The 20582-nt window shown below is 50.9% G+C and overlaps 1 protein-coding gene across 14 annotated transcripts in view; it reads left to right on the top strand.

Moving 5' to 3' along the window:
• The window catches only part of LOC111834079 (protein scribble homolog), a 45987-nt gene that overhangs the window by 16809 nt on the left and 8596 nt on the right, over positions 1 to 20582 (top strand). For 7 of the 14 annotated variants that reach the window (XM_023792987.2, XM_023792991.2, XM_023792993.2 and 4 more), the window contains exons 7-35: positions 71 to 145; positions 487 to 631; positions 1058 to 1176; positions 1758 to 1957; positions 2242 to 2408; positions 3198 to 3325; positions 3408 to 3521; positions 3606 to 3710; positions 3918 to 4277; positions 5000 to 5062; positions 8984 to 9073; positions 9368 to 9445; positions 9804 to 10100; positions 10470 to 10550; positions 12270 to 12512; positions 12709 to 12819; positions 14308 to 14484; positions 14601 to 14717; positions 15229 to 15417; positions 15717 to 15815; positions 15909 to 15965; positions 17192 to 17272; positions 17689 to 17760; positions 17955 to 18002; positions 18122 to 18238; positions 18863 to 19003; positions 19418 to 19465; positions 19731 to 19895; positions 20390 to 20555. In XM_023792987.2, the coding sequence (XP_023648755.2) occupies positions 71 to 145; positions 487 to 631; positions 1058 to 1176; positions 1758 to 1957; positions 2242 to 2408; positions 3198 to 3325; positions 3408 to 3521; positions 3606 to 3710; positions 3918 to 4277; positions 5000 to 5062; positions 8984 to 9073; positions 9368 to 9445; positions 9804 to 10100; positions 10470 to 10550; positions 12270 to 12512; positions 12709 to 12819; positions 14308 to 14484; positions 14601 to 14717; positions 15229 to 15417; positions 15717 to 15815; positions 15909 to 15965; positions 17192 to 17272; positions 17689 to 17760; positions 17955 to 18002; positions 18122 to 18238; positions 18863 to 19003; positions 19418 to 19465; positions 19731 to 19895; positions 20390 to 20555 (3853 nt within the window). The remainder of the gene's footprint in view (positions 1 to 70; positions 146 to 486; positions 632 to 1057; positions 1177 to 1757; positions 1958 to 2241; positions 2409 to 3197; positions 3326 to 3407; positions 3522 to 3605; positions 3711 to 3917; positions 4278 to 4999; positions 5063 to 8983; positions 9074 to 9367; positions 9446 to 9803; positions 10101 to 10469; positions 10551 to 12269; positions 12513 to 12708; positions 12820 to 14307; positions 14485 to 14600; positions 14718 to 15228; positions 15418 to 15716; positions 15816 to 15908; positions 15966 to 17191; positions 17273 to 17688; positions 17761 to 17954; positions 18003 to 18121; positions 18239 to 18862; positions 19004 to 19417; positions 19466 to 19730; positions 19896 to 20389; positions 20556 to 20582) is intronic. The other 7 variants (XM_023792989.2, XM_023792996.2, XM_023792998.2 and 4 more) reach the window with 7 other exon arrangements.

Below are 20582 nucleotides of genomic sequence, written 5' to 3'. Positions count from 1 at the left end.
TTTGGGCCGCCTGGCTCTCTGTTCATTCCTGGGAGGGTTTGCAAACCGGCCATTTGCTCTGTGTCCCCAGCCTGACACCCTTGGTGCTCTGCCCAACCTGCGGGAGCTGCTGCTGGACCACAACCGCCTGGCTACCCTGCCCCCGGTCAGTGTGGCAAAGCTGGCTCCTCACTCGCACCTGGGGTCGGTAGGGGTCCTACAAGCGGGTAAAGGAAGCCATCTATGTGCCTGCAACCAGGAGGAAAACAAACCAATCAACAACCTCTACTGCAGGCTTGGGGCATTTTTAGTCGCTGATTCTCAGTTCCGTTTTGCATAAATCAGGCAATGATTGGTCACCATACACCGACCCTTAAATCAGGCAATGATTGGTCGCCATACACTGACCCCACCCACCATAGGCTTCTATGTCTTATTTCTTATCACTTGTTCATAAAAATGCCCATAATTCTCCACCTCTCTACCTGCCTCTGTGCACTTGTGCAGGAGCTAGGGAACCTAAGGAGACTGGTGTGCCTGGACGTGTCAGAAAACCGCCTGGAGGAGCTTCCCGCAGAGATGGGCAGCCTGGTGCTCCTAACCGACCTGCTGCTGTCACAGAACCGGCTGGAGCTGTTGCCAGACACCATTGGTGAGATCGCCGGGGTTGACAGTGTCTCACTGTCAGGCTGTGTGTAATTGTTCCAAATATCTCACTGAGTGCTGTCCAGCTCCTTAATGGTTATCTTACATGAATGGAACTGTCTTATCCCCCTGGCTGTCAGTATGGTGTGGGAGTCTAAACCTGAGTGCAGTATGAGTGTTTGTATAACATGAGGGTCTAAACCCCCTAGGTGCAGTATGGCTGACAGTATGGTATTAGGGTCTAAACCCCCTGGGAGCAGTGTAACTGTCAGTATAGCGTGGGGTTCTAATCTCCTTTGGGTGCAGTACGGAAGCTGGTGGCACTGCAGAGTCGTGGATCCTTAAGCAGCCAAACCACGGCAGTTAACCTCCTGACAGTTAATAAGTTAGAGTTGTGCTACAACAGTTATACCCTTGTTGGTGGCCCTTGCAGGTGGCCTGAAGCAGCTGTCCATACTCAAAATGGACCAGAACCGGCTGATCCGCCTGACGGATGCCATCGGCGACTGTGAGAATCTGTCTGAGCTGGTGCTCACTGAAAACCTCCTCCAGGTCTGGCCTCCACATGCGTGTCCTTCTCTCTGTCCAGCTTTCCGCCATGTGCGCTTCTTCATCGTTTCTGCCTGGTGGACTGCTGGTGCTTCTCATCGTGGTTAATCACCTTTGACCATGCCCCACGCGTCAGTACTGTCCTTTTCAGTCTTGTTGTCTTATTCCTTGTCTTTCATAGTCTGCTTTTCTCTTACCTGCACACAGTCTGCCTCTCTTGTTCTTCTTCTTCACTTCTTTTTCTTATCTTCTTCTCCTCCATTCTTTTCTCCTTCTTCTTCTCCTTCCTTCCTTCCTTCTTCTCTTTTTTCTTCCCCAATCTTCTTCTTCCTCTCATTCCTTTTCTTCTTCTTCTTCCTCCTTCTTTTGTCCTCCTTCCTTCTTCTTCTCAATTCTTTTCTCCTCCTTCCTTCTCCTTCCTTCTCCTTCCTTCTTCCTCCTTCATGTTTTCTTTTCTTTCTCGTCTTTTGTCTCTCTCTTATTTGCTCTCCTTCTGGTTTCCTTGTCGTTTCCTGTTTTTCCCTCTTCCCCCTGACCTTTCTCACTCTCCATCCCCTCCTCCACCCTGTCCCTTCTCTCGCCAGGCTCTGCCGCGATCCATGGGGCAGCTGAAGAAGCTGACCAACCTGAACGTGGACCGCAACCGTCTGTATGGTGTCCCCCTGGAGCTGGGCGGCTGTACCAGCCTCACGGTGCTCTCGCTGCGTGAGAACCGCCTGGCCAGGCTGCCCCCCGAGCTGGCAGGTGCCACGGAGCTGCATGTGCTGGACGTGGCGGGGAACAGGTGCCATGCGCAGTCACATGGTCGCATACCCAGTCACAAACGTGCACAGTTGCGGTTATGTGCACAGCCATGTCCATAGTCACACTCAGTTACGCAGTCACACATGCTCAGTCGCAGAGTCCTATGCACAGCAGCATTTTTAGCCTTCAGCTTAGTGTATGCAGACCCTTTGCATAAAGTTACCGACACAAACTGATCCTTAGAATGCCGGTGAGTTCGGAGTCTGGCTTTTCGCCCCGCACAGTTTACTCACAGCGTCCCTGTGACCCCGCTGCCTGTTCCAGGCTTCAGAACCTCCCGTTCTCCCTGGCAAACCTGAACCTGAAGGCCCTGTGGCTGGCCGAGAACCAGTCGCAGCCCATGCTCAAGTTCCAGATGGAGAATGACAGCAGGTCTGGGGAGACGGTGCTCACCTGCTACCTGCTGCCACAGCAGCCGTCGACCAGCCCAGGTGAGGCGGGGGGGCTGGGGGGTCAGGCACGCGTTTAGTCTTTGCATAGCTGTTAGGAGGCCTATATTTTTCAATTTTTTTGCAGTAGTATATGATGCAGTATGCACACTTATGCATACTCGGATGGATACTCATGCTTACTCAGACATACTCAAACGCATACTCAGAAATACTCTTACATGCTGAGACGTATATGCATACATACTTGCATGCCTACTCAGACATAGACACGTAGTCTTATAATAGAAGTCGATGAGTGACTTCCTCTTGCATGATAACAAGGGGTGGTAATAAAACGTCGGCCTCATTATTCTAACTGGACAAGCGGCAGTGACTGCAGCCTCCCCGCTGGGGCCTGACATCAGGGTGTCAGATACTTTATGCCTGCACAGCAAGAGCCCAGTGAAAAGACACCTTTCATCTACAGTGCAGCTGACGTAAACAGGCACTGGAGGGCGTTCTGCGATAAAAGAGCTGCCTTCTTTGCTAGAAATAAATACAGTGTTACTGATGTTACAATCCAGAGGTGTTCTTTACTCTGCCTATTGGGTGGATGTTTCCTTGAGTGTGTCTTTCTCTTCTTAGCTCCGCCCACTATTAAATTTCATACCTTTCCATTCTGATAGGCTAGTTTTCTTCTTGCATCAGAAAACACCAAAGATTTTGCAGTATTGGCTTGGTTGTCACGCATCAGGTCAGATGCCTAGCTATGGATCTCTGAGGATCCCAGAACATCGGGGTCCTCAACATTCAAACCCTGAGTCCCCCCCCCCTCCCTGCATGTCACAGAGAACGAGCCGCCAACTCCTACTGATGACAGCTGGACAGACACCAACCTGAACCGCGTGTCCACCATCCAGTTCCAGGAGAAGCTGGAAGACCGGGAGCACGATGAGGAGAGCGCGGCTGAACGAGGGGTATTTGGTGACGCGGGGGTGGGGGCACGTGGGGGCTCACTGGCCTGGCTTTTGCCACTAACATCACCCGTATACGTGTCAGGGTCTGCATCGACGGGCAACACCGCACCCGAATGAGCTGAAGGAGATGAAGAAGGTCATGGAAGAGAGGAGGCCCCATGCGGAGGAGGAGGAGGAGAGGACCGACACAGAGAAGGTACTGAACATAGCCGCATCCGTACTGGACCGGCAGGTGCCTTTGGATGGTTTTCGGGGTAATAACCTGCCGTTTTGCATGCAGGCGACGTTGACCAATCACAGCCCGGACTCTCAGACGTCCAACCAACTTCACAGACACAAAAATGATTTGGTGGAGCTGGATGAAATGGAAGTTGAATACGTGGAGGTGAGCAAATCTGCAGTTTGTTAGGAAAGATTTCCAAGCATGGAAATTTGTCACGCTTGGTGATTTTGGAGCTTCAGGCACCTGTGCTGCGTAATGTTTACGTGACGATCCAAACGAGCGTAGAAGGGTCAGCTGTGAGGTGGATTCCCGTGTAATTAGCAAACGAGGTGAGCGGCATATGGGTCTGATGACCGCTCTCATCTGCAGCCCACCGTGCACTTCGCAGAGGAGCCCATTATCCGTGGAGGTGAGGAGGAGGACGATGAGGAAGAGCCAAGCGATGACGGGGAGCGGCGCGCTGTCCCCGCTGAGCGGCAGCGGCTGATCAGGAAGGACACGCCTCACTACAAGAAACATTTCAAGGTCTCCAAGCTTCCCAAACCGGAGGCGGTGGCGGCTCTGCTGCAGGGATTCAGTGCCGAGGGGATGCACCCGTCTCCTGAGGAAGGAGTGGAAGAGGAGGAGGAGGAGGAGGAGGAAGAGGAGGAGGAAGCAGAGAACATCTCTCCTCTCCCCAGGACGGAGGGGCTGACGGACAGACATAACGCCTCCCTGCAGCCCGTTAAGGTAGGCGGAGGTGATCGATGCCGTGTGCAGTGAAGCCAGTGACTGACCGACTGTGAATGCAACCAAAAAACTAAAAATGCCAAAAATTCCATTTTGTTAGGTTACTTATGGTTAATGTTAGGGCTGAGTAGGGGTTATGGTTGTCTTTGTTGGGATTAGAGTTTTGCCCATAGAAATGAATGGAGAGTCCCGATAAAGATATGAATACGTAGACTGCATGTGTGTCTGTGCGTGACATTGTGTCTTATGGTCTTTCCGAATCACTTCTGACCGTCTGCATGACAGAGGTGGAAACCACCCTCAGTCGTCTTTGTCAGACATGTCCAAGCATCTCTTGGATCCGACCAAACAGCAGGGCTTGGGGGCCAAAGCTGTGCTCTCACTGGCCATGCAGCTGCCACTATGTTCATGGGGCTGAGACTGCCACCGATTCCAGCCTCACATGCCTCAGCCTGGAGGAGATGTTTTGGGCCAGCAGGCTTTGAAGGAACCACCTCACTGGATCTCTCCCTGACTTCTTTTGTCTTTTTTTTCTCAAAGCTTAGCTAGATCCATGCCAGTGTGCCCCCCCTCCCCCCATTCTCCTTTACACGGGTGTCTCTGTTGGTGTAGGTGTGGGATCTTGGCCCCAGGCACGTGTGTGTGTGTGTGTGCGTGTGCGTGGGGGATATTATTTGGCCCCCACTAATCTGCATGACTCTCAATGCTTCCTGTCCTAACAGGGGGTGTCATTTGATCAAGTCAATAATCTTCTGATTGAGCCTGCTCGAATTGAGGAAGAAGAGGTCTGTACCTGCTCTCTCTCCCGTTCCCTTCCTCCTCTCTGTACTGTCATTTGCCGGTGCCGTATTGCATCTAACATTGCCTTCATCCCTTTCTGAGGCCAAACATCTCTCCTGTTTGTCTGCATGCACCTGGCCGGCTGGCCCACCCTCCCTGCATACCCCCAGCACTATGCCTGTCCCCCATTCATCTCTGCTGCCTCCTCTGCTCCTTGCACCCCCATTTTCTGCGTGTTCTACTGCCCCCATAGTGTGTGTGTCGGGCGTGTTGTACTGCCCCCGACGTGTGTGTCAGGCGTGTTCTACTGCCCCCTATGTGTGTGTGTCGGGCGTGTTCTACTGCCCCTGACGTGTGTGTCAGGCGTGTTGTACTGCCCCCGACGTGTGTGTGTCAGGTGTGTTCTACCGCCCCCTACATGTGTGTGTTGGGGCGTGTTCTACTGCCCCCTACGTGTGTGTGTCGGGCGTGTTCTACTGCCCCCTACGTGTGTGTGTCGGGCGTGTTCTACTGCCCCCTACGTGTGTGTGTCGGGCGTGTTCTACTGCCCCCATAGTGTGTGTGTCGGGCGTGTTCTACTGCCCCCTACATGTGTGTGTTGGGGCGTGTTCTACTGCCCCCTACGTGTGTGTGTCGGGCGTGTTCTACTGCCCCCTATGTGTGTGTGTCGGGCGTGTTCTACTGCCCCCGACGTGTGTGTCAGGCGTGTTGTACTGCCCCCTACGTGTGTGTCTCAGGTGTGTTCTACTGCCCCCTACGTGTGTGTGTCGGGGCGTGTTCTACTGCCCCTTACGTGTGTGTGTCAGACGTGTTCTACTGCCCCCTACGTGTGTGTCGGGCGTGTTCTACTGCCCCCTACGTGTGTGTTGGGCGTGTTATTGGCCCCCGATGTGTGTCGGGGCGTGTTCTACTGCCCCTTACGTGTGTGTGTCAGACGTGTTCTAATGCCCCCTACGTGTGTGTCGGGCGTGTTCTACTGCCCCCTACGTGTGTGTTGGGCGTGTTATTGGCCCCCGATGTGTGTCGGGGCGTGTTCTACTGCCCCCTACGTGTGTGTCGGGCGTGTTCTACTGCCCCCTACGTGTGTGTTGGGCGTGTTATTGGCCCCCGATGTGTGTCGGGGTGTGTTCTACTGCCCCTTACGTGTGTGTGTCAGACGTGTTCTACTGCCCGCTACGTGTGTGTCGGGCGTGTTCTACTGCCCCCTACGTGTGTGTTGGGCGTGTTATTGGCCCCCGATGTGTGTAGGGCGTGTTATTGGCCCCCGATGTGTGTTTCGGGAGTGTTATTGGCCCCCGATGTGTGTTTCGGGAGTGTTATTGGCCCCCGATGTGTGTTTCGGGAGTGTTATTGGCCCCCGATGTGTGTTTCGGGAGTGTTATTGGCCCCCGATGTGTGTTTCGGGAGTGTTATTGGCCCCCGATGTGTGTTTCGGGAGTGTTATTGGCCCCCGATGTGTGTTTCGGGAGTGTTATTGGCCCCCAATGTGTGTTTCGGGAGTGTTCTACTGCCCACTTCCTGTGCACTGGACATGTTACTGCCCCTGTTGTTGAGACAGCTCAGATAAATAATCCCATGAAGAACCACCGTGGAAAAAGTGTAATCTGTGCATTCCAGCAGCACAGACATGGTTAAATTAAAGTTAAATTCAGAAGTAAAGGGGCAGCATGTAATTAAATGAACATAACTACTGTAACTGGACTCTGGAGAAATCAAATGGCTCGTGCTTTTTTTTTTTTTACCCATGATTCATAGTCTGTCTATGCTATTGCCACAGTAGGCTGCCTGCTGAAGTAGTGAAAGCATGTGCTGTGAATTGTGATCACCGTCTTCCTCTCGTCCTTCCCTTCATTTCCATTCCTCCTCTTTGCCAACATTCTCCACTGTCTGACAGCACACCAGTGTGCTAATGTGGGGGTTCTGTGTCTGCAGTGAGTCATTTTCTGGTTCTGCTTAGGGTTATTGCACTAAAAAGAACTTAAATTATAAGAAAACATTTTCGTTAACTGGAATAAAATTTGATTATTTTCATGCTAACAACTTAACAAGAAATGTAAATATTGCTTCCAAAACTAACTATAAAAAAATTTAAGCAAATTGAAACAAAACATTTTTTAATACTATTTAGACAAAGTAATGATTTGTTTATTAATGGTTTGTTTACTATTTATTAAACCTGGAACATGTTTTGCCCGTTTTGTGGACATACACATACAGTGCTTACAGAAATTCTTGGGACATTTGCTTAATTCAATAAAAAAAAAATCTAAATTTATTGGTTTCATAACGAAAATCTTTGTTCCTTTGACTGTTTACAAAAAATATATCTCATTAGAAACAACCAGTACTTTTAACTGAAACATTAATTTCAAATAGTTATAAATTGAAAACTAAATTATAATTTTATAAGAGCTCATTAGAAGTGTTGGGACAGATCTAGTTAATTTTTTGTTTGTTTGTTTATTTATCAGAAAAATAGCTCATACTTTGTTGCATATCCATTATTTTTAACATTAGCCTCAAGTCCTCTTGACATGGAGTGCACAGGTTTCTTGGTGCTTTCAGAATCAAGGCTTCCTCCATGTTTGTTTTGCTTTCTTTTAGCCATTTTTGGGCACATACAGACTTAATTTTTTTTTTCCTGAATTCAGCATATGAGAACCATCATCAGTCATGTCCTCAGTAATTACTATGTCTCCTGGTCCTGAGGCTGCCATCCTTGCCCATGCCGTCACCTTGCTAGCACCGTGCTTCACAAGAGTTGTGGTGTTTTCAGGATCTTCAGCAGTTCCCTTCTTTTGCTACATAATTGCCTTTCCTACTGATGGAAAAATGTTGATCTTTGTCTCATCAGTCTATAGCATATTTTTCCAGAATGAAACAGGCTTTCCAAAATGATCTTCAGCTACACGGTAGTCTTGCCTTTGGGCTCTTGTTGCTGATGAGAGGCTCCCACCCTGTCCCTCGGCTATGGTACCGAGCTGTGTGCAATCTGTTCTGGATCATCTGTGTTGAGATGCAAGCATTTGAAGTTCTATGTTCTTGCTGAATTTGTGTTGCAGTTCTTTTACTATTATTCTTAGCAATGCAAATAATTTTCCTGTCATCGTTTGAAATTGTGGATTTTGGACGACTTGACCTTGGTTGGTTTAAAAGATCTCCTCTTTCTTTTCAGTGCCTCAAGGCATTATGAACAATTGATTTTGGAATGTTTGACATATCTGCAGTCTTCTGAATTTTCCTTTTAAGTGTCATAGTATTTTTTTTGACTGATTCAGCTTGGTTCTTGCCATTTTGTTATTAATTGCAATTGTAGTCAGTGGCTCACTAAACAGACATTATAAACAAAACTTTGGCATGCCAAAACTTTCTGTGAGCACTGTAGAATGTGCACTGTGTATTCATGTGGGATTGCCTAAAGATCAGATACATAAAATAGCTGTACAACTTCTAGTCCATCCTTAAAATTAAAACTGAAACTAAAATATGTAAAAACTGCATTTATTTATATATAAATCATAAAATCAATAATACCACACTGTAAAATAACACTAGACTGGAATTCAAATGAAATATAAGAATGCAAATTAAATTAGAAAATCAGAACTATAATAGCCATGGTTCTGCTTAATAGATACCCTAATTAGTGTCATCAGTGTCATAAAGTCATTTGTTTAACTGTGTAACACCTTCGACTGCGGGCACCTGCTGCTCTTATGTAAGGCGGGGGCACCTGACCATACAGGAGCTTACCTAAAGCGGGGGGTGTCCTGAACCAGCATCAGACTACAGTATAAGCCCCCCCCCCCCCAGCGAAAGACGTGTCCCGCTATACGTGGTCATGGTGCATCATTCTGGTCTTGTCAGGCTAGGGGGCGCCACCTCGCCGTCACTGACTCCTCCTCTCCACTCTGCTCTGCTCGCAGCTGAAGCTGAGCATCCTGCGGCAGGCGGGGGGGCTGGGCATCAGTATTGCAGGGGGTCGTGGCTCGACGCCTTACAAGGGGGATGACGAGGTATGTGTTTGCCTTTGTATGTGTGACTGAACCTGGGTGCTGCTTGGTGACACAGGACGGATAGAGACCCACTCCATTTTCCCTGAGAACAGAATTATGGCACCTGTTTGCCTGTGTACTGCTGGTGCATTCTGGGAGCCCTTTTCTTATAGGGACCCATTTTTCCAGCCATTCCAAGCTTTTGCCTATTTGAGCTTGAGAGCAGAATTCACACACATGATGCTATTTGTATCAAATCTGAAGGTTTTTCTAAATCACGTTTCATATCCCTGCTCCGTTCCTCTCCTGCTCCAGGGAATCTTTATCTCCAGGGTTTCTGAAGACGGTCCTGCTGCTCATGCTGGCATCAGAGTGGGAGATAAACTTTTGCAGGTACGACCCACTGTGCTTTAAGGGGTGTGGCCCATTCTGCTTTTTAGGGGGTGTGGCCTGCCCTGCTTTTTAGAGCACATGGCCCACCCTGCATTTTGGGGGCGTGGCCCACTCTGCTTTTTAGGGTGTGTGGCCCGCTCTGGTTTTTAGTGGTTGTGGCCCACTCTGCTTTTTAGGGTGTGTGGCCCGCTCTGGTTTTTAGTGGTTGTGGCCCACTCTGCTTTTTAGGGTGTGTGGCCCGCTCTGGTTTTTAGTGGGCGTGGCTCACTGTGCTTTTTAGGGTGCGTGGCTCACCCTGCTTTTTCGTGGTGTTCTCGTTCTCCCATTCCTGCTCTTACTTTGCTCTGGCTCCCATCAGGTGAACGGTGTGGATCTGGACGAGGCGGAGCACCAGGACGCCGTGGCGGCACTGCGTAGCTCCAGGACGGCCATCACCATGACGCTGCTACGGGAGCGCATGGTAGAGCCAGAGAACGGCGTCAGTACCACACCCCTGCGGCCCGAGGATAGCTCCTCCCTCTGCATGCCATTGGCCGAGCCCCGCCCTTCTGGTGACCATGAGCGCGTCTCCGCCTCCATCGTCCGTGATGACGTCGGCCTGGGCTTCTGCATCGCCGGGGGAAAGGGCTCCACGCCGTATCGCCAGGGAGACACCGTGAGTGGTCAGAGTAAGGTGGAGTGGGGGGGGGGGGGTGGGCATATTTCTGGCACAATCATGGACAAATGCTTAATAAGGACGCCGGTGACATGAAACGTGAAATGCCAACGGACTCTGGGGGAACTCGGAATGCAGTGTACGCAGACGGTAAGAATGGTGAACATCCACACGTCTCTGTGAGCTTCTGGTACCCTGGGCCTCCTGCTCGTGTCTGCTGACATCCCTTCTAGGTCCTCGGGCTGCTTCTCCTTTAGGGACACCCGCCTATCGCCTGAGGTGCACTGAGCATTCCCCATCATGCCACTCTCCATACCGTGGTGCTGCTGCTGGTGGCGCTGTGGTAACCGCCTTCTCCTCCACTGCCAGGGTATCTTCATTTCCCGCATTGCTGAGGGAGGGGCCGCCCACCGTGACAGAGTTCTGCGTGTGGGGGACAGGGTTCTCTCTGTGAGTGGCCCCTGCTTCTGCACAATTTCATCTTCACCTTCATCTCTCTAAGGCCTCGCATAACCACAGTCAGCGAGGCCGGTCCTTCTCCCCCTCTGTTTTGGATCCCTCGCTCCTCTCTGTGACGGGCGCTTGGGTGGCATGGCTCTCTCTCCCCTGCACCTCCTCTCCCTCTCTCCCTGCTTTACCTGCATGCCCTCACACGCCAACATACACAGCATCTCTCTGCCTGCTTGCTGGCAGCCTTGGTGTTAGTGGAGGTGGGTGGAGCCTCTGGGCCCTTTGCCATGGTAACAGCATCTGTTACCATGGCAGCAGCCTCAGTTAACCTATCAGCAGTAAGAGCCTGTACTGTCCCGGTCAGTGTTGGATTTTTTTTCCCCATGACCAAAGCGAACGGAGTTTGTGTCTGTAGGTCCAACAAGAGCTGCTCGGTTTTTGAAGACACTTGAACACACGTGAGATTAAATCCCAGTTAATGCTGCTGAATGATTAAGCATTTCTGGAGCTTTGCTGAATCAGCAGCCTTGCTGTGACAGGGCTGTGACCTTGGTGCCTTTCGAAGCTGGCCTGATATTTTCATTTGTGAGAGAGAGCGATGTCACTGTCCCAACAAAAGCAGCTGGCTGGATAGACTGGTAGGGCTACTGCCCCGGGTGTCTGAGGCCTGTGACCATCACTGTTTGCAGAGTGATGGCGTTTGTGTGCAAACAGGCAGAGAGCTACGCAGCTGTAGCTCACCAGGAGTGTGCAGACGGCCTCTACCATGCGCATATAACCTCCCTCAGGCCACTGGCTGAATTAGTTCACATCATTTACCCACCTCTCTCTCCCCCTCGTTCTCCCTCTTTCCCCGTCCCTCTTTTTCTCCCCCCTCCTGCTTTCTCTCACTCGCTCCCTCTCTTCCTCCTCTCCCTCTTTCTCTCCCCTCTCTCCCCCTCTCCCTCATTCTATCTCTCCCTCTCTCTCTTCCTCCCCTCTCCCCCTCTCTTTCCTGCTCTCCACATCCCTCCCTCTCTACCCTTTTTCTCCCTCTCTCCCCATCCCTCTTTCTCTCCTGCTCCCTCCTCCTTTCATGCTCTCTCCCTGTCCCTCTCTCTTTCTCATTCTCTCCCCCTTTCCTGCTTTCTCTACTTTGCTTCCTCCCTTCTCCCCTCTTTCTCTCCCCCGTCCCTCTTTTTTCCTTCTTTCCTCCTCTCCCTCATTCTTTTCCTCCCTCCCTCCCTCTCTTCCTCCCCTCTCCCCTCTTTCAGTCCTTCTCTCCCCTCTCCTTCTTCCCCTCTCTCCCTCCCTCTCTCCCCTTCTCTCTCCTCCCTCCCTCTCTTCTTCCCCTCTCCCCTCTTTCCTTCTCTCACCTCTCATTCTTTCCCTCCCTCCTTCTCTTCCTCCCCTCTTTTTTACTCTTTCCCCCTTCTCTTCCTCCCCCTCCCTTTCTCTCCCGCTCCCTCTCATTCTCCCCCTGTCCACATGTAGCCAGGCTCCTGTCCGTTTCTCCTGTACAGTATTAGGCTGTATGTGTCGACATGTCCACCTCCCGCCTTTCTGTGTGCAGCCGTGACACACGTGGAGCAGCCAGAGGCGTGTTCCCCTGATGCCCTTTCAGCTATGAAGGTCCATCAGATAAACCGTTTAGCTGGTTATTTTGGCTCCGCGTGCCAGGGATGTGCGGTGGCTTGGTTCATCCCCGGTGGGTGACGTGTGTATTTGGTGTCACCACAGATCAATGGTGTCGACATGGAAGATGCCAGACGTGACCAGGCGGTGACACTGCTCACCAGCACCTCTCCTACCATCTCTCTGCTGCTGGAGCGTGAGCAGGATGCCACCGAGGATCACCCCACAGGGCCCCCGCCCCGGCCACGCTCCCCCCCGCCCCCCCAGCCGAGTGACTCAGACCCCACTGGTACCTGTTCTCAGAGTGAGCACCTGGACCAGCCGTGTACGGACGTGTACCCTGTCGAGGTGAGACTGCAGGGGGGGGGGGGGGGGGCAGGTTCACTGCTTACTTTACAATTGTGACATGTAAGTAAATGAGTGTTTATTAACAGTGCGAAAGGTTTAGCTTTCAATGTGACATAGAAGTGAGTGGCCTTCGCACCTCTGCTCTGGACGATGCTTTCTCACAGCCACTCTCCTGCCTCCCTCTGCCTCCTCACAGGAGCTGACTCTGCTGAAGACAGGCGGCCCGCTGGGGCTGAGCATCGTGGGGGGTAGTGACCACGCCAGCCACCCCTTCGGGGTCACGGAGCCCGGCGTCTTCATCTCCAAGGTCCCCCACACCTCCAACTTCCTGTACTTCTCCCCCCCCCATCTCCCTCTCTCTGTCCACCCTCCTCCTGTCTTTTCCCCTCTACCTCTCTATAGCCTTGTTTGTCCCAAGGTGGTGCCGGTGCTGGTGCTGGACTTCTTCTCAATCCGGCCCCGGTTCCACGCGTTTCCACCACAAAAAATGGTCCTGGGCCAGAAAAAACGGCACCACAGAAAAGCTGGGCTCAGAATGTGGCACCATGACTTCAGTGAAAGTTGGATGGGCTGTGGTGTCCAAACCTTCCATATACCCAAAAAATTCAATCCATAACCAATTAGTTAGTCTAATTGCTGGCAGTGAAATGACTTGCTAGCTTATTGGCGGAATAAGGTTACATCATTTTTTTATTCTGAGAAAAATGAAAGATCTGCAGGCCAGATTTAATACTACAATATAAATATGTCGCAGGTCAAACAAATAAAATTCTGGTGGCAACGAAATCATGAGGCGGACAGCAAAGTTAAGTTTTTAGCAGTTTTTAGCATTACTGCATGATCCTTAAAAGTACAGCAGTAAAACAGCAAGCGAGAATAAACTAACACAGACGGGGTAAACTTCACTGAGACAAAATGGCAAATATGGATTGTATTTGATGAAAATAAAATATTTTACGTAAAATATTAACTTCCACTAAAACAGTTGTATAATTCGCATAAACGATGCAATGTTACATTGTGTTTTTTATTCTGTGAAAAACATAAGATTGACCTGCTGGCCAGATTTATTAATAAGTATAAATATGTTTAACAATAGTATAAATATTGTTTAAAAGTATGAATATGTCACAGGTTGAATAAAATATTGTGGTGTTCCAGTGGTGAAGAGATCATGAGGCCGACTGCAAAGTTTTTAGTTTTTAGCAGACTCTTTTATTGCGCGATCGGAGAAAGGACAGCAGTAAAACAGCGAGAGAGAATAAACTCACTCACACACAGCCGGGGAGCCTTTTTAGAGACAAAAGTGGATACAGGAAGTAGAGACAGGGCAAACGAGTCACACAAACTTTTTTTTCGGTTCGGCAAAATAAATACTAAATACAGATTAACCTTTACTTTACTTTCACTTCCGCCTACGTAACATTTCTGTTCCGGTTCTTTTTTAAACCAGTGGAAACGCAGGCTGGTTCTCAAAAGGCACCAAGCCAGAACCAGCCTAGCACCAGCACCAGCTTCGTGTTAGTGGAAATGAGGTATATCTCTCCCCCCCCTTCACCCCTCTATCCCTCTCTCCATCTCTCTCTCCCCCTCACCCTCCCTTCTCCTGTCTCTTCCCCTCTCTGCCTCTTTGTCTTCCTCTCTCTCTTTTTCTCCCCTCCCTCCACTGCTCTCTCCCTCCCTCTCACCCCCCTAATACACAGGCAGAAGTTCAGCTCCTACCAGCCTCCGTCACCACAGCGGGGTTTGAATCCCTCTGATGCCTCGCCCCTGTCTGTCTGCCCGCCCTCCTCAGGTGGTGCCCGGGGGCGTGGCTTGCAGCGCGGGCCTGCGGGTGGGCGACCGCCTCCTTGAGGTGAACAGCACCAACCTGCGGCAGGCCATGCACCAGGAAGCCGTTGGTGCGCTGCTGTCCAGCCAGCAGGAGATGCGTCTGCTGGTGCGCAGGGACCCCGCCCCTCCTGGCATGCAGGTGTGACTCGCGCTACAGACTCAGCTTCTTATTCAATGGTTTTAGCACTAGCCATGTTACTGTCCACACCTGCAAGAATCCGGAGTGTAATCCTGAGTGTCACGGTGCATCTGCAGGAGATCGAGATTCAGAAGTTACCTGGAGAAAAGTTGGGCATCAACATTCGGGGCGGAGCTAAAGGCCACGCCGGCAACCCTTTTGACCCCACGGACGAGGGAATCTTTATCTCCAAGGTGACTTCATCCCTGTTTGTGATGCTACACAGACAGTATTTGCAGAAATATGATTCTTTTTAAGAGTCCCTCAGCGACTAGGTCGGTGGGGGGTAAAAGAGTGGCTCTCCGGGGGGTAAAGGGGCGGCTCTCCCGGGGCTAATAAAGGTGCAACTTTCTGGGGGGTAAACGGTTGGCTCTCTGGGGGGTAAAGGTGCAGCTTTCTGTGGGGTAAACGGGTGGCTCTCTGTGGGATATAGGGGCAGCTCTCTGGGGGTAAATGGGCGTCTGTTCAGGCTCTCTGGGGGTACATGAGCGTCTGTTCTGGCTCTCTGGGGGTAAATGTACATTTGCTCTGGCTCTCTGGTGGTAAATGGGCGTCTGTTCAGGCTCTCTGGGGGTAAATGGGCGTCTGTTCAGGCTCTCTGGGGGTAAATGGGCGTCTGTTCAGGCTCTCTGGTGGTAAATGGGCGTCTGTTCAGGCTCTCTGAGGTTAAACAGGTGGCCAACCCAGCTCTCTCTGTCCTCCCAGGTGAGCCCCGACGGGGCTGCAGCGAGGGACGGCCGCCTGCAAGCTGGCACGCGCATCCTGGAGGTGAACGGTCAAAGCCTGTTGGGCCAGAGCCACGCGGATGCCGTGAGCGCCCTGCGCGGGGCCGGGGAGACACTCTCCCTGCTGCTCTGCGATGGCTTCGATCCCCAAGAAGCCGCCGCCCTGGAGGTGAGTGTGCTATCGGGCCCTTTTACCTGCATGAGCTCCAACGCCGAGGCTGGAAGGGATTCTGTGGCCTGTGGGGCTGCAGGCTGGTGCTCAGCACTTTGCTGATTAAATCTGACTGGGATACTTTCTGTAAAGGAGAACACCAGAGCAAATGGCTGACATTAGAGTGGGCGTGTTGCAGAAACAATGGCTACCTGTAATAAGAGCATCATGTCAGTGTGGATGTGCATACCTCTGTCATGCCTGCACATACCTCTGTCATGCCTGCACATACCTCTGTCATGCCTGCGCACCCACAGAGCACGCCTGGTGTCATTGCCAACCGCAAGACCAGTGCGGAGAGCATCTCCTCCGTTGACAGGGACCTGAGCCCAGTGCAGATCCCTGTCATGCAGAAGGTAAGGAGAGCGCTGAGATGTGCTGACTGTATCCCAGATTCGTGGCCTGTGGGCGACATTAACCCATTGCTTCCTCCTCTTCTCTCTATATAGGAGGCAGAAAGTGTGCATGACGCTTCCCGGTGGGAGAAGGAAGCTGTGGAGGATGTGGTGAGGAGGGCTGGGGCTGGTGGGGGGGGGGGGGGGCAGCACAGCAGCACCGGGGACTGAACTTGTCATGACGGTGCAGGGAAATCATTGACGAGGCTCTGTTGGTGAGCTGGGACCCCGTGCTGGAACAGCAGTGTTTTGGGGGTGTCACTGGGTGCCATGATGCATTCATGATATTACATCACAATATTATATTACTCCCTTTGTACATTTTTGCAACTTGTAGATTAGATTCATGAACTAGAATATACATTAGATATGAGGTGGCACTTAGAAGCTAAGTGAACAAAAATTAATTTAATAATTAGAACTATGCATTTCCATTACTTAGCAGACTTTTTACAGCTGAGAAAGCAAGGTTAGACCATCCCTGGAGCGACTGGGGTAAGGGGCCCCACGGTGAAATCACTCTGCCAGGCAGGGGTCCTAAACCGCTGAGGCGCACACCATCCCCCCCCCCCCCTTTAGCGGCCTCCTGCAGATCCATCTGGCAGCACTGGAGGAGGTTCCTCCTCCATGCAGACTGCTTTCAGCTCGGTGACACTCGTGGCTGTAATTTGCTCATTTCAGGCCTTGAAGCAGCATCTCAATGGAAGTTTAAATGAGAACTTCAACCTGAGGGGCATAAACTTTCACACGATGGTCTACATGTGGTGAAAACTCCATAATCGATTAAAATGAGGTTACACAACTCTATCTCTGTAGTCCCAGTTGTAGGGCACGGATTCTAATTCAAAGAAAATGAAAAGCTTCATTAATGAAGGCGTGTAGCTTGGTCTTGATGAGGGCAGCCCTGTTAGTCGTTCCCGTGGTCTGCTTTTTTCCTCTCTCCTTCCCTGCTAGCGCTGAAGATCAGCGCTGAGTCCATGTCTCTGCTGCTTATATGCATGCATGTGCTCCATGGCTCTTTTCCCTCCCCACCATCAAAGGGACGCATGCACCTGAAGCGTGAGGGGGGGTAATCTAATCACTTTCTGGAAAAGGAGGTTGAGGTGAGGCTACCCTTGCCCATCCCCTGTTCCTCCAACAGGGGGAGACACTGAGTTTGTCTAGCGCTGCGATTAGCCAGCAAGTCTTAGCAAGTTCGTCCCCTACCTTATGCCCTGAGCTTCCTGGAATGGGCTACAGGCTCACTGGGTCCTTGTATTCATTGAGTAGTTTGAAAATTCAGAAGGTCCTTTCCAGCATAGATGTGCTGTTCCCCTTACTGTATTCCCCTCCTTCAGGCCTTCAAAACCCGACCGCTCAAACTGGACTACAGGACCCTGGCGGCATTACCTGTCACCAGCCTGCAAAAGATCAACCGGGTGAGTGACTTTCATCCACCATCAGCAGCCGGGAGGGTCGGCAGGCCGAGTCCACAGATATGGGTCAGTCATCAAATGCCTTTCAGGTCGAAAGACAAGTGCAGCAGCAGGCAGATGAAATGTCACTAGTGTAAGCAGGCTGACTGTATCCTGTATGAAGGGCCTTTGTGTGTGTTTTAAAAATGTTCCAGTGACCTGTTAGATACAATTAGATGTTAGACCTGGTAGATACAATTTGTAGGTTGTTTAATGAACCCAAACGAAGGACCTGAAGTCAATGAGAGAAGCAAGTTTAGCAGCGTTATATATGATTAGGATGTTGGGTTAGCGCTAGCCTGTTGGCAGTGATAGGTGTTGGGAATGTTGGGATACTGAATGGTAATATTGGTGTGTGGGGGGGGTGTGTGTGCTTTCAGACGCCTTCCTCTGAGTCTCCGGGGTTCAGCAGCCCCATCAGAAACGCCTTGCACTCCCCCTCCTCCCATCCGGTGAGGACCTGCTTTCTGCCTTAACCTACCATCAGCCATCCTGGTTTTTTATGGTTACTGCTATTGTGGGTGTTATCTCATGCCTGGGACACTGTAATGCAGCGAACGCCCAGTGTATTGTTTTTCATGACCACCGAGCCCTCTCTCTATATGAGGCAGCCTGCCCGTAAATCTGCTCCTTTTATCTCTTTCAGCCAAGTCATCATTATATCTCTGGTGTAGCCGCCAAAGAAAGTATCCTGGTGAGTCTGTCATGATGTCAGAATTTTCTGAGGTGCCCTGAAGTGTGTTCTTCCTGAAGACACGCCATCATACATGGAGAATAAAGTGGCCTGTGTTCCTGCTCCTCTTGCCCTTAAAGACCAGACCGGGCAAGATCCAGCCCTTGTCTCCCATGTGGCCGAGCTCAGCGTCCAGTCCAGACAGCCGGTCCAGCCCAAAGTCACCTGGACCACCACTCATCAGCCCTCGTCCCACTGTAAGAACTTTTAGGTTTTGGTTTTGGAAGCCTGTGGGAATATGCACTAAGAATGGGGAACTTGGCACCAAGTGTCAAGAAATAACTAAAACCAAGCTGTCTGGTACCAGCTTTCCCGATGTGTTTAGAGGCCCAGACTTGGCATATCCACGTTGATCATCTGTACTATGAGGTCTTACATCTCCGTTCTATCGCTTCATTGTCAATGAAATCACACCTTTCAAGGTGTCTTTCAAGATGCTTGGTTTGCGATCAAGTGTGTGTGATGTTGCTCACATCCAATTCACTCTTTATTGTGCGGATTAAGATGTGCTGATATTCAGCTACACGCATGTAGAGTGTGAGGCAGCAGCCTGTAGCAGAAACCCGCCCATCTTTGATAGTATCTGCTGTATCTCCTCATCCCCCCTTCTTAGTGAGCACACCCTCTGCCTCTGCTCTTGTTTCCTGTGACTAGTTTGCGTTCTCTTGCAACTTCAGCCCTGACCTTCTGTAATAGTACTGCATTAGCTGTATCTCCTCGTCCCCCCTTCTTAGTGAGCACGTCTTGTGTCTCTACTCTTGTTTCATTTGAGTAAGTCTTCCTTTTCCTCTTCCCCTCCCCATCATTCCCCCCAATACTAGTCTCTGCGTTCTCCTCCCCTCACCTCGCCCAATGACCTTCCCATCAGTATGAAGCAGACTTACAAGGCCCTTGCGGCTGTGCCCTGCTCCGTGGCTGTGCTCGAGCAGGTGGGGTTCCGGAAGCCTTCGAGGGGCTGCCAGGTGGGCTTCCGGGAGCCTCCTTTGGGTTGTCAGGTGGGGTTCCGGGAGCCTCTGTTGGTCTGTCAGGTGGGGTTCCAGAACCCTCCATGGGGCTGCTAGGTATGGTTCCGCGAACCTCCGTTGGGCTGTCAGGTGGGGTTCTGGAAGCCTCCATTCCTGAAGCCAATAGGTTGGGCTTCTAATGCTTGAAATGCTTTTTCCAACATGATTTTCTTGCATACAGGTTTCAGAAGACTACATAAATTTTTTAAATGGCTTTGAATTAAGTTTGTTGTTGAAATCTGGGATTCATGTGCTGGCTGAGGGATGTGGACCCTATGCTTGCTTCTTCTCCATCATGTATCCTTAGACCTGCGTAAAGCATGTCCCCTTCCATCTCCCGAGCCCTCTGACTGTCTGTCTTTGGTTATGCAGGAGCCGCTCAGCCCAAAGCCCAGCGTTCAGTCCCGGCAGCTTGTGGAGGTAAGTCTGGCAGCACAATAATCATACAAGCTCTAAAATCTGTAATGGTAAGAGTGAATGACTTCTGGCATCGAATTAAGTCCGGTAATCACATGGTGCTCTCTGGACTGCAGATCCACACCGGGGTATTTTATAACATGCTTATGCATTTGCGAAGCTGAGTTGGCCAATGGTTGCATCATCGGAGCTCTGAGCATTAGTGACCTTACGGCTTGGGCATCTCAGCTTGTGAACCAGCCAGTGATGACCTTTGTGGCCCTTGCAGCCCGAGCTGGACAACGAGGTATTTGAGAGCGAGGCCAGGCTCGATAGTGTGGGCAGGGTGGACACAGTTCCTGTCTCCACTCATGCCCCCATCACCTCCGACCGTAGCGACTACATGAATCTGGCTGTTGTGCCACGCCGGTCCCGGCCCTCACTGGACATACAGGTACCCCTGGTGGGGGGCAGCAGCCTCAGGTGGTGGCCAGCTCAGGAACCAACACTGAGGGGCACAGTGGTGTTGACCTGAGGTCTCTCTGATTAATTCCGGGCCTTTCCAATGGTACTGTGCTTGAAGGTGTGCAATGTGGGCCTCCAAATGGTGTAGTAACTCAATATTTAACAGACTTGGGGAGTTTTCATAATTAGCTGATTAACCACTGATGATGAAGTGGTGATCACTGAATATTACTAACACAAACTTCCTTTCAACACTGACCATGCTGCAAAGGAATGGCAAAATTTTTAAGGCTGATGCATTCTGCAACTGCAAAACTGTGTAGTTGTTTCTGTAAAGAATCTTGCATGCTTTCGGTTGTTTGAACAAGTCATCTTGAAATTATTCAAGAGTAAGAATAAGACCCTCATTTACAGTGAAGGGGCTTTGATGATATTGGTGTCACATTTCTGACAGCAGCCCCCCACCCCCCATTGCTGTGGCAGGCACCTGCTCCCACTAGACAGGGCAACCCAGAACGGCGCTCTTTCAAGGACCGACAGAAGTACTTTGAGGTTGACATGAAGCAGCAGCAGACAGCAAACGCCAAACCCAAGCCCCGGGTGTCCCTGGTAGGCGAGGATGACCTGAGGAAGATGAAGGAAGAGGAAGGTAGGCTCTTCAGCAAGGAGAATTGAC

Source organism: Paramormyrops kingsleyae, chromosome 4, assembly GCF_048594095.1.
Source record: "Paramormyrops kingsleyae isolate MSU_618 chromosome 4, PKINGS_0.4, whole genome shotgun sequence".
Lineage (NCBI taxonomy): Eukaryota > Metazoa > Chordata > Actinopteri > Osteoglossiformes > Mormyridae > Paramormyrops > Paramormyrops kingsleyae.
Note: the sequence above shows the minus strand (reverse complement) of the source record. Positions and strands in the feature narration are given on the sequence as shown.